Here is a 13756-nt window from a genome sequence, read left to right as displayed (position 1 = left end):
TAATTAATAATAAAAATAACATATAAAGTTTATAAAAAATATATATATTTTGAAAAATTTAGAAAAATGTTTTTCATTCCGGTGCACCTCTATTAGATATATTAGTTTAGGATGGGGGAAGGGTAAGAACCTCTGTCAGGTTTTACTGCTTTCTGAAATCTACAGGGAAACAGACAACAATATAAAACTGATGTATAAAGCTGCAAAGAAGTATTTTGCTTCTGTTTGCGTTGCCATTGTAGATTTTTCCTTCACTTCCTGTCTTGAGAAAGGGTTGTCCCTGGGACCAGTTAAGTTGCCCATACATTGATCATATCAGTCAGCAGGGTTGTGTGTGGCCCTCTCAGCACCACTCCATTCAACAAAAGTCGATTTTTCAAAAGAATTTTGATGGAGTTGGGCAGAAAGCTGTTGGGCGAACAGTGACTGCAGCCCATCAGCTGCTATTGCTGGTTGGTTATTCTAACAGCTGCAGGCGCTGGCTGTCAGAGTTCAATAGCTCCGCAGTGGATATTCCCTCATCCACACTATTTAGCTTGGTTGGGGAATCGAGTGTTTTATTGTGTGGAGCTGAACGATAAAACACTAGGAGTGTATAACCAGCTTAAAGGGAAGCCCCAGACAGCAGGAAAACTTGAATGGGGTTCTAAACTTGTCCACTCACTCACCAAAAAGGTTTTAGATACATTTTAACTAGACCAGTCAAGCATTTGGCTGTTGTGTAATGGTCTTATCCTGACATGTACATAAACAATCAAGAAAGTCATTTGAAACGATCATAATCTCATGTGTGGGTATCTTTTTATCCATTTTTTTAAAAAAGAGGGTTCTAAATGATTAGTTTGTTTTACTAACCTGCATAGTGCTAACTGTGCGCTTTAATCCCAAATGAATGAACTGCAGATCTTCCATGTTGTCCTGTGCGGTGTGTCTGCATGAGTGTATCTACCTTTCACATTTATAGTCCTAGTTTGCCCTGAACTGAAGGGCTTGTGTACTGTCATATCAAATAGATGTGCTAACATTATGTGCTGCCTGGTACTGTTTGGATGTGTGAGTTTAACATATAGCTTAAACATTATCTCTTTCCATAAGTTAAACTTCAGGGTCTATTTATAAAGCAGAGAATGTGACTTTCACCAAACATTCTCTGGTGGTCAACCAATCACTTCCTTTAAAACACATGCACCTGGAAGATTCACTAGCAGTACATGTTTCCTGATTGTCGTATTCACTGCTTTAATAGTATGACCCATAGTGGATAAAATACGGATGTATCGTGATTTCATAATGTCTATCTAATTTTCATTTTTCTGACAATGAGGAGACAAGGTATGCCACTGTCACCCCCCACACTCTTTCCAAAGTTTTAAAGTGTACCCGTTGCATCTTGAAAGATCAGAAACAGCTGTATATTTATGTCAAGAGTGTATTGGGAGCACTAGAACCCATGGGACTCTATTATGCTGATTCCAACCAGAACTCTGGCCTGTCCCTTCCCTTCTCATTGCTTTCCTGATTAGGTATTAAATACAGTACATAAGAGAGGACCAGGGTTATTTGGAAATTACTTGTGTCATCCATCTTTCAAGACACCATAGGTTTGCTCTGTCTTATATACCCAAAAAATTGCATTTTGGCGCAGGCACTAATGGGCGGAATCATATAGGTTTCTAATTTTGCTTGACTACCCAGTAGCAAGATCTCCGTGCTTTAGTTTGTGTCTTTTTCACCTTCCTATATTGAAGGTGTCAGATGGATTTTTTTAGTTGTTTGTTGATTATCCATTAGTGCTGTGTGACACTGTCATTCAGCTTTGCATTATAGTTGAGAAAACTGGGAATTCTAATGGAATTGTCTTGCCACTGAAATTATATTTTTAGGCCTGATTCATGCACATAACACATGCTAAAGTAGCGCTCCAAACTGTATTATTGCGTGTAATAATGGTTTCGTGGCCGCCTTTTTAAAAAAATGTTTACACACACACACACGTGTTGCACCTTAATGATGATCTGGGCTTGTGTAACTTGCTGTTGCCTGCCCAGAACTTAAACATCAGTTTTGAGTAGGGTTGATCTTTAGTTTCTTACAAAATTCTGATTTAGCTTATGAATTTACTAAAATGTTAAAATGGCAGGTACCATACTAAGGGATGTAAATACTTTGTCAGTAACAACATTATTTAGTGTTGTGTAACAATATTGAAATGTCCCTTTTGTCCGTGGCTCCACCTCAAACCTACACTGCCATGATCTGTTTTTAACTATATCTTCATGGTCAGCAGAATTTTGAACTGCTTTTGCTGTTTAAAAAAAGGGTGTACAGCCCTTGGCCTAGAAACTCAATAAAAAAAAAAAAAATCATTGTTGTGACAATACAGACGGGGATTACAGTGGCCAGATTAGACATCATTCAGACAATCTTTGTTTTTGCCATTCACTTTCATCTTCCGTGGCTGGCTATCATTATTAAAGGACTAGTGCACCCAAAATTGATGATTGTGTTTTTGAGTCAACCACTGGCTTCATCTCTCCGGACTTCTGTGGCTAGACCTCTGCCCATGAATTCTAAGCTTTGCACCCCTGTTGCAACCTTTTATACTGGGGTTTATTCCTACTGGTTGATGCTTCACTCAGCATTATGCCACAGCAGAAGGGGTGCTGCCATTGCTATAGCAGTAGGATGAAGCGGGAAGGCTTGGAATCTTTGGGGATATTTCAGTATTTAAGACTTGAATAGATCTAAGGAGCATGGTAATGATTCAGCTCAATTGTTTATTAGTAGCTAAAATACCACTTTTTGGGTGAACCTACCTATTACCTGCTCCCCACACTTTGTTCACATGATGTGTTGTCAGTCTCGGTAAGTATCCCTTTTTTCTGTTTATAATAGTGCTCTAACCTTTTATTTCCATTTTTGCTGTGCTGTAATCTAGCGTTGGGAGCCGTGGAAAAGATAAATAATGCAATCCGCAGTGGAGATTCCTCCCAAACCCTGGTGGCTCTGCAGCAACCTGAGGCTCACCTGCCAGCTGTCCATCCCTTTGCAGAGACTTTGTACCAGATCGAGCTCCTCAGCCTCCAGAAGCAGAATCCAGAGGTAGGAGTCATCCCACAAACACACGTTTAGTATGAGATCATAGAACTCTTCCTGACAGATCAGTAATTGTACTGTGGGTGGTGGGAAGAGGAGACTGCCAAACAGAAAAGACAAAAATAACAAGTCCGCATGCTTCTGTAGAATCCTCTGTACTGCTATCAGGCGGAATGAACAGCTTAGAAATGAGTAAGAAATGTACTCCAGCATGTGGGATAATAATGTGTCTTACCACATGAAACGCCTTCCAAGCTTACACCTGTCGTGTATGTTTACTGCATGGCACGCTATGTAAAGAAGAGCTTTAGCTAAACTTTTAGCTAAAGTTTGAGAAAAAAAAAAAAACTTTTTAAAACCCAACTCTGGTTAATAAAGTCATTTTAGTTGTTTACATGGTAGAGCAGGAGAGCTGAGTTTTTTTTTTTGCTGTTTGGGTCGTATTTAGGAAGATCTTAGGGTGTTACAAGGACAGGAGTGATGAGATATCATCAACCAAATCCCAAGTAGAGTCAGGAAGTGTTAGCTATCTGTATCTTACTTTCCCCATAACTCCTGCACCCTCTCATTTCCTTTCTTGATGTCTCCAGCAGGCACATATTAAAGAACTTAAAGGAGAAGTATGAGGTGAGTGCTTTTCACTCACCTCATAGTTCTAGCCGACCTGTGACAATGAGACTGTCACAGGTCGGCTCAGTAGATCGGGAGGTGAGCGAACCGGCGTTCGCTCACCTCTCGATCCTGTCACGGCTCTATGCCGTGACAGGGGAGGGGCTGTATTCCCCCCTCCCCGCTCCGATCCGCCAGCGCTGACTGGCGGAATGGACGGGGGTGGGGGCGGGTACAGCTGGCTCTGCCTCTAGATAGCCAGAGCCAGCTGTCACTCACGCAGTTGGGCGTCTCAGTATACCGCGAGCTACAGAGATACTGAGCTTAGGGTAACGGGAGGACGCTAGTTTGTGTCCCCCCGTTACCCTAAGGAGAACTGTGGGGAAAAGCCCTGACCCCATAGTTCTCCATTAAGAAAAATGTGTCTCCTTCTTAGCATAATTGACTATCGGGGAGAAGCTCCGCTCCCATGCACTGTCCTATTCAAAGCAGCGTTGCCAGTCTAAGTGACATATACACAGGCCATGTACCCAGTTGGTTGCTTAATCACATTGTGAGGCATTAATAATTCCATGTGTGTGTATATATGTGGTTGCAATACATGCACTATTGGTGGAAGAAAAGGTTTGGGAAAAGTTGATCTGTTGTAAACCTCACAATCTAGAAAGATTGATGGGACAATTCTCAGGAGATGCAAGATATGAGGGAGAATGGAAAAACTACGAAACACAAAAGGACATTTATTTTGAAAGGCTAATCATTTTCCAATTTAGTTAAAACCAGATGGGTTTTAACTGTGTTTACGTAACATGTATATATGCAATCATGTACTGTATATTTGCAATGACAAATGGTAAAAATGGGATTAGTCAACTTTTTGCCTGCAGAAATAAAGTTCTGTATAATGCTTTGTGTTACTTTTGTAGCAAGAAATACTTTAACATTTACCATGAACTTTGTGCCAACAGAACTACTTAACGCAAGAAGAGCTGTTTATTGCTGTGGAAATGCTATCTGCTGTTGCGCTGGTGAATCAAGCTCTGGAGACCAATGACATGAACTCTATTAATGCACACCTTGGCAGCCAGGCCATAGGTCTCAATAATTTGGAAGAGGACAGCGTGCAACGGTTGGTGTTAGATTACTTTAGCCTCTAATAAATGGTTGTAACCGTTGTAATACCAGCTGTGATGCCATTTTGTAACATGATGTTATGACAAAGCTGTGTTTTAATAAAATAGGGACCGGTATGTGTCCAAGACCCCTGTTAAAGTGATGAATGGTGTCACTGTTTTTTGCAAAATGATTTTGTACAGGTTTGCTTCCAAAGATAAACTCCTTCTGTATGTAAATAACAGGCTCTCTTTGGTGCTTGAACACACATGGCTGAGCTTTGGTCTTTATGCTGTTCAGTAATGCAAAGGCTCAGTGTGCCTTACCACTTGGATTGTTTTCACCATCCAGCCATTCTTGGCATTTTGTGTTGTCCCAGTTTAGGACGGTTTACCGTGTGGTGAACAGAACAAGATAGAATAAAAGTGCAACAAAATTTTCAGCCTACATATGTGCCCAAAAAACTCTAAGCTTTGTGTAAAACAGAAGCTGCAATGACTAATCCAGATGTTGCAAAGGCAATGTTGAGAAGTTTGTCCAAATATTGTCAAAACCCAACTCCAGGCAAAAGTTTACAGTATTTGTAGTGGGGATGTGGTCTCATCAGGAAGCGGAGGAAAATCACCCAAGTGGGATCAATAGCAGCAATTAAAACACATTCTCTGGTTGAGTGATGCAGGGTTAGAAGCTCTTAAAAGGTTTTTTGCTGTGGCACCTCACCTCACAACGCTTGTTGTTTAAAACAAGATTGACACTCTATCATGAAGACTTTGTTCAGGATATGCCTAATTTGTTCAAGCACTAAAGTGGGGGCTCAATCTACTTGTCTTGATACAAAAAATAATTTTTAACCAAAACTGTATTTAACCATGCTAAGAAGCGTTTCTCATTGGTGCACTCAATGAGTTATCGCAGTCTGCAAGCGAAACTCAAAATCCATAGCACTGGGCTGCGCTGGACAACAGTACAGGGTACAGATAGTGCACTAGTAACGGCAGAGGGGCAGGACCGTTTACCAAAGGGTAAGTATAGCGGGTGGGGTAGGGAGAGGGGGCCAGATTTGAGCGGGTGATTTCCATTTTCCCAAATTACTTGTGAAAGTGAACTTACCCTTTAAAGCACATTGTGTAAGAGTGCTGCTGCCCGGCTACCAGAATATGGCACACAGTGGAATTAGGGCAGCACTCGGCGCGCGCACACAATGCCCTATGCGTGCACTTTTTTTGCATGCAGGTGGTGGGGTTGGTTTTATTTTTTTATTTTCACTTAACTTTATTGCTATCGCACAGGGGATAACTAGCCCCTATATGATCGCATTTGGAGGTAATAGGTTCTTTTTATTAGACCCCAGATGTCTCCCTATTAGAATCTGACACAGAAAACCGAGCACATCCTTTAAATGCCAAAATAAAGTATACATTATTTTGGCATTTAAAGGATTTGCACAAAAAAGCTTGTTGCTATGACAAGATGTGGTTCCAAAGCATGTGCAATAAAATATACTGCATAATGTATAACATACAGTATACAAAATAAATGTGCAACAAAATACAATTGCAATCTGTATTCATTTTTTACACAAGCAAATACTGATTGGTTTATTTTTTAACACAAATATAACTAGACAAGAGAAGGAGGACCATTAGGAAATTAGGGAGAAATGGGTATAGTGTTAGATGTTTTGCATTTTAATATGATAAATTTATATTTTGATATAATGTTATGTCATTGCTGTGTGATGCCAGAGAACATCTGCCACTTTGCTCTCAAGGTAATTAATTGAGGAATGCAGAGGAGTCTATGTGTTAAGAATTCATTTAGAACGGCAGTTTCCTGCTGAGATACTGTTTATATCCAGTAATTTGGGGACAGTGTGTGGGAAGATATTGTATTATACATAAAACAATCACATCTTTATAGCTTTTTTAATGTCATATAATTGGCATTGTTTATCTTGGCACAGTTTTATCTGTTAAGCAATTACTAACTCTATTCTTACTTGTAGTTATGTTGGCAAGTTGGTTTCTGGGAAGAAGGAAGCTGCAGCTCAAGGACAAAGTTATTTAAGCTGGAACGAAATTCAGAATTGCATAGATGCAGTCAACGTTGATATACAAGAGGAACATGAGAGTAAGTTACCGGTTTCATAAAACCAAATTTAAAGTGTATGTCAGGGGTGAATTAAAACAAAAAAACCTTTTTCCATACATCTCTCTGATACATACACATTCCCCATGTTGCACGATTAGGAAGAGGTCGGGGTCAGGTTTCATTATGTTGCAGTGCTTTTTTTAGAGCAGCAGAGATAGAAATGTATGATTTAAGCTGTAACCTTGTAGTAAATTTGTGCTGTAATTTGTCTTAATGCTCATTTTTAGCATTGTCTTGCTGTGCGACAGATTTGATAACTGTCCATCATTGCTTTGCCCATACTGAAATCAAACCAGCATGATCAGCCCTACATGCTGGTCTACAGGACTCCGCCTGTCCCTCAGTGTCCCACTCCGCATGCATACGACATACAATGATTTATTTGTCAAACAAAATAGTACTGCTGCCTTGACTTCTAAATTTCTGCCCACACACCGTGTGTAGGGAAAGAGCTTTTGGGAAATGTAGTTCTGGGGGGCATGCCAATGTCGGAGAAACAGAGCTCCCAGCAGCTGTCCCTGCAATAATTTTTCAATGTTCATGATGAAGTCACATGGGGTAATAAAAGTTTTTTCTTGCTACAGGATTTTGGTAAATACAAAATGTAATGCTGGGACATAATCTAGAGTGGGGTGGGCAACTCTGGCCCTCCAGCTGTTGTGGAACTACAAGTCCCATTAAAGGCACTGCAAGACTGATAGTTACAGGCATGACTCCCAGGGGCAGAGGCATATAGGGATCTGTAGTTAATGCACAGCTGGTGGACTAGAGTTGCCCACTGCTGGTCTAGATGGATAGAGGAAGATTTAGGGGTAAATATGGGTGGACATTCAATTTAAAAACAACAGTTCTAAGCCTCAATTGTTTCTATAATTGCCACTTAAACCAATTATAATTTAGGAAAAAAATTCCTTTTCTGTGAAAGAAAATGTACTCGTTATGGATTTCAAATTCCTCTGACTTCTGTTTTTAATAACTCTTAAGTTCCTATTCCAATTGGTAGTTTTGGTCCTGTGTGGACTACGATTTCTCAGTGTGTCAAAGCTAATTAGAGCTCAACCAAGAAAAAAAAAAAAAAAAGGATCCATTCCCATGACCAGTTGGTGCTTTTTCTCCTCTGTGCATTGAGCTTGTAATATAAGGATTGTATAAACACATTACACAGAGGTCTATGTCAGCATATAGAACATGAAACAATGTGTTTATTCCTGTAAAATGGGGGATTTGGATAGTGTTCTATCAAGTAATGTTTTCCTGGCATAAAATATAAGTATACTAAAAAGTAAGCCAGCGTTTGCAGCTAACACTAAAAGATAGACTTCCAATTACATTTCCTGTGACAATACATTCGGGAACCATTGCTGGGAAAGGCTGCAGCACTTATTATAATGTACTTGTATTTAGCTAAAAAAAAAGAAAAAGTTAATCGTTTTTTAAAGCGCTTTTTTGGATAAAATTTATTTTTACATCTGTGAGCTTATTTTACATCTGTCTGTGACCCTATTGAGGAAATTCACTTATTTCCTGTCCCTTTTGTGACACTTGTTCTAAAAAAATTGAATGAGAGGTTATCGGCACAATAGGAAAGCGCAGACAGCATTCAAACTTTGGCTCTTCCTCACTCTGCTAAAAATGTGTTTAATTGGCATCACATGCAGGCCTGATAGGAAGTCGGGGGAAATCAAAGACAGCAGTAAAAGCCTAGCAGAGGTCTAACCCTCCTTCCCTGCTCTATTCAAAACAAATGTAAAAGTGTGGGCTCTAGTTGGGCTTTAATAAAATCACATGATTGGTCCATCCTTGCCAACTTCTACAATGTGTGTGAGCTGCTCACCTACTGGAAATTAGCCAAAAATGAATCTTATTTTATTGGAGAAATACTTGATTACTCTGTGGATAGCTGCATTTATTTCCAAATAGTTATTACCCTGTTTGCCCCTTAAAGATATACAGAAGCAAGAAATGGTTTAATGTCTGCTAACCCCTGAAAATGTTGCCTGACCTGGTCCAGGAGGTGCTTACCGAAATGTAAGCCTGTCTTACTGGTCCATCTGTTGTTGGTAGCAGTCTCTGCCATATGACCGTGTATTTATAGCCTAAACAATTGTCCCCCCTAAAAGATATGCCCTCACCTCTTGCTCTAATGAGAATTCTAAAATGTAGGATTTCCATTTACATGGTTACAATGGTCACCAAGACAAACAGAATGTGAATCTCACCAGCAGGGACAAGACAGGTTGGCAGAGGGTCTAATCCTACCGCACTTTACCAAAACTAAAAAAAATGAATGCTCTAAATAAATCTTATGGCACTTTTTTCCCCTTTAAATTTATGATAATTTAATGCTTCTGCAGGGATTATTGCCATTGGTTTAATTAACGAAGCCCTGGAACAAGGTATTCCTGAGAAAACTTTGCAAGCACTTTTGTCTCCAAGTGCCAAACTTCAAGAAGTCATACCAGAAAACTCCTCGCATTACCACAATGTGCTACATCAAGCCAAGGCCCAGAAATGCAAGGTATGATTGGCTCATGCTGTCATTAAATGTGTATTGTCATAGTCTTACTTGTCATGAAATTGTTACTGGGATCCAAGCTTTGTGATAGGTGCATATTTTGGTTGTTGCTGCTAAAATGCATTGTGAAATGTATTTTTCTGTGTACTCTGTTGTTAAAGTGACACTAAACTCATGAGTGAAATCCTAAAAATGCATTCAAGTACCTTCACTATTAACAAAAATCTGTCCTATTTGTGTATCACTCGGCTGTAGATCCTCAAATCATCTCTGAATTGGTGCTGACACTGTCTTTCCTTCTGGAGGGAGGCTACTTTTGTTGCTCATGGTCCCTGTGCATGTTGTAAAGTAGCCACTGCTCCAAGCTCGCCCCCGTGATGGACTACAATCTCATGTTTAGTTTTCTCATTTGTATTGAGATTGTAGTCCATCACAGGAGTTAGCTTGGAGCGGTGACTACTTTACAACACACACACAGAGACCATGGGGGACAAAAGTAGCCCCCCTCCTGAAGGAAGGACAGTGTCAGCATGAATTTAGAGATTATTTGAGGATCCACAGCTGAGTGATACACAAAAAAGATCAATTTTTGTTAACAGTTATGGTACTTGAATGGATTTTTAGGATTTAACTCCTGAGTTTAGTGTTACTTTAAAGTAGACCTAGACTCCGGTAACCTTCAAACAGTCTAAGACAAGTCAGTTGTGTAGGATATAGCACTCACAGTTGTTGTTTTTTTTCTTTTGCGAAGGCCTTTTTTGTCATCCACTGCAGAGTGTTTTTGTGAAATGATCTTCTATTCCTCAATGCTGCTTCCTAATGACACCATTAATGTAATTTAGTAATCAAAAGTTGCAATTACGGGAATATGCCTATCAAACTTCAGATTGTCTCCTGTGAGCCTAGAACAGCGGAGGGCGCTTAGGCATTGATGCATGTGAGGAAGTCTCTGCTGTTTCCAGTAGGAAATTGTATACTAAAAGATATTCCTTTTTTCCTGATTGCTTTGTCATATTAAACTCTGCTCACTGTTACATTTTATGTAGAGCCATGATAAGATGTCCGTGTCTTTTGGAAAGGTTTCTTCGGTTTTATATTTCAGCAGTTTAAAAGAATACATGCACTGCCTGGCCAGCAAAAGTCACACCCCCTAATATTTTGTTGGACCACCTTTAATTATGGCACGCATTTGCCGTGGCATCGCTTCGAAATGCTTATACAATGTCACATAATTTATTTCCATCCAGAGTTGCATTCAGTTTTAACCAAGATCTTGTAGTGTTGATGGGAGAGTCGGACCTCTGCGTAATGCCTTCTCCAGCACATCCTAAAGATTCGAATGAGGTTAATGTCCTTACTGTGTGGTGGCCAATCCATGTGTGAAAATTATGTCTCATGCTCCCTGACCCACTCTTTCACAATCTGAGCCCAATGAATGCTGGCATTGTCATCTTGGAATATGCCTGTGCCATCAGGGAAGAAAACATCCTATGATGGAAAAAGTCATTCAGTATATTCAGAAAGGCAACTGATCACATTTTTGGGCTCAAAGTTGGTGAACCTAGACCTAGTTTGCAATGGAAGGCTCTGACCTATTTGCCTAGTTAAATCCAGCTGGTGACTTTTTTTAGGCCAGACAGTGTACTTATGCATATTACAGTCAGTAGCTATTAGTCATACTACTTGCATGCAATAGTCTAAAATATCACTGTTGAATGATGTGTTGACATCTGAAGGTGAGGTCTATCCTGATACTTAGTAAGTAAAGCTGGCCATAACTTGGATGCAAATATCACGTGATCGAAAGATTTTGTGTGTTTTTATATGGTAGTCACACCATGTATGGGTCAAGAAACTTGTGCATCTGGGGCGTTGGATTTTCTCTTTTTCTAAGTGATTGAACTGACTGGTGACTTTCGATTGACAAATTGCATGTGGTCACAGGCGTACTTTACTTGCAAAGGATTTGTTTTTCTGTCCATTTATTTTCTGAGAAAGGGACAAAAAAGACCGTTTTTATGTAGAATGAGCCATGCCTTGGCCTATGATGGAAATGAGAGAGAATGTATCTACATTACTGCTTTGTGCATTAGTCATGGTTGTTCACATTACAGATGCTGTCGTGATTCCAACAGAAAAGGGGTCATTCTATTCTGAGTGACACCAAAATGTTTATTTGCCACATTTTACTGGTGTTACCCGTAGTCGTTTTTTTTATGTGTAAATTTGACAGCACTGTGATATTTTTTAAATCTACTGGAGTTCTACTTTAATGTTTAAATGGAGGATGACCAATGTATCCCATGTGCAATGTGTGCCTTGCTTTTGTCAGTGTGACTATCCCGCATTATAGTAGTGACCTTCCAATCATCTCCTCCTCTAATGCCCATCTGGAAGTTGGAGGCTTGCATATTACAAGTGAATGGGGCTTGTGCACAATTCTTCAGTCCGCAGGAAGGGAATCGGTAGAGATACTTCACACTCATTTGTATTTGTTACTTAGATGAAATTACTTTCTCTCTCATATAATTGCAGTGTTATCACTTTTTTTGTTTCTCAGTATAATTCAGCCAAGGAACAAACTTGACCCTTCAGCAATCATCATAAGCACTTTATCTTTCATTGCTTCGTTATTTGTTTGTAATTTGTGCAGCTGTGAAATTGCACGTAGATCTTTGCTTGTTTAAGTTCAGTTATACATCATTGCAAGCTGAAAGGTACATATAAACATTTGTTGGTTTATGTGGGATAGCAGGCTGTGAGCTAACAAACCGCGATAGGTAGTGGGCAACCATCCAACTCATTTAGACTTATGGAGCAATATATATATATACATGACTCATAGCTGTGTTACAGCAGGAGGACTGACCCTAACAGTAAGGATACACTATTGTCTCTTTACAGTTAAAACAAAAAAAAAGTTGGGTTTTTTGGTGTGGTTTCCCACAAATGCACTTCCCTTAGGGACGGAAGGTAACACACTTGAAAGTGTGTCTAAAACGCACTACACTACATCTGCACTGCTTGTAAAACGCGACAGATTCCCATTGGTTAAAAGAGCAGTTACATTATTCCTGAGGCGTTTTATTACTCGTACATTTATAGCCAGCAAAACTGAGCTCAATATCTATCAAAATGGTTTTCATGATGCCTAGTGACCAGACTTTAAAATGATAAGGATTAAAGAGACCCTGTCTCTAGGGAGAAAAGGGGCAAACTACTGCAGGTATGATATGCAGGCAACTAGACACACAAACCTGCAGCACTCTGTCAAACTTCGTAGTCTTAACCAAATGCCAGGCTGTTCTTACAAGCGAAGTCTCCAAACTTTTGGGTATGATCAGAGATTTGTGTGAAGCACTAGCCCTGCCCTTCCAGTACTAGTGGTTCCTCACTGTAATTAGCAGCATCACTGACCAGTAGGAATGCACAGAAGGCTGGAATAGGAAGGTTCAAAATTCTTGCCTGTCATTTGCCTGAAAATAAGCCCCAGAAAATTTGGTTTGTAAACTAAAATAGTTCCCCCACTCTTTTGTTTCTATATAGGGGGCTTTTAGAAGCAGAAAAATGAACACAAATGTTAGCGAACAAAAAAAATCATTTTTAGGTTATCACATCACAGGTTTACTGATACCAATGCAAGTATTTTCTTTAAAGCATTTTCTCCTTTTGTATTTCGATTACAAAGACCCCACTTATATGTAGTTTATGATGCACATGGTACTTGAGTATGACTTTAATTCACTAACCATCAAAAATAATAAATTGCCCAATCGATAAAAAAAAGATTGTCTATTGGAATTTAACAAACGCTATCATGTATGTTGTATCTATAGTTTCAAAATAAAAATAAAAATTTTTTTTTTGGCAGACAAGCACAGTATATATAACCTTCATTTCAGTGTTTTATTATGCGGGCTAGTGTCAACAGACATTATAGCTCATGGCTGGTATTGCAGCCGTCAGATTGTTTTAACTCATTGATTACCAAGACATATAGTATACTACATGTTAAAGGGTTAAACCATTAAAACCTGGATAGAAGACGCTATAGCAGTAATAGTTAACCTATGGCATGCGTGCAACAGAGGGCACGCAGAGGCCCCTCTGGTGGCATGAGAGCCTAGGCACAGGTGTCGAACTCGTATCGCCCGACACCCAGGATATGCAGCTCCGGACACAAAGCAGGTAGTTTTTTTTTTTTACATTTAGTTCTACTTCGAGCAAGCAGGGCTAAATGTAGAGCGGGGAAGCTGCTGCTTGATGTCGCCG

The 13756-nt window shown here is 39.7% G+C and overlaps 1 protein-coding gene across 4 annotated transcripts in view; it reads left to right on the top strand.

Moving 5' to 3' along the window:
- Positions 1-13756, top strand: part of IQGAP2 (IQ motif containing GTPase activating protein 2) — a 236998-nt gene that overhangs the window by 141587 nt on the left and 81655 nt on the right. For all 4 annotated transcript variants that reach the window (XM_018566629.1, XM_018566627.1, XM_018566626.1 and 1 more), the window contains 4 exons: positions 2939-3102; positions 4674-4834; positions 6824-6948; positions 9324-9487. In XM_018566629.1, coding sequence (XP_018422131.1) covers positions 2939-3102; positions 4674-4834; positions 6824-6948; positions 9324-9487 — 614 coding nt within the window. The remainder of the gene's footprint in view (positions 1-2938; positions 3103-4673; positions 4835-6823; positions 6949-9323; positions 9488-13756) is intronic.

The sequence above is a fragment of the Nanorana parkeri genome, unplaced genomic scaffold (assembly GCF_000935625.1).
Source record: "Nanorana parkeri isolate BGI_ZX_2015 unplaced genomic scaffold, ASM93562v1 scaffold964, whole genome shotgun sequence".
In the NCBI taxonomy this organism is placed as follows: domain Eukaryota; kingdom Metazoa; phylum Chordata; class Amphibia; order Anura; family Dicroglossidae; genus Nanorana; species Nanorana parkeri.
This window is presented reverse-complemented; position numbering and strand designations above follow the sequence as displayed.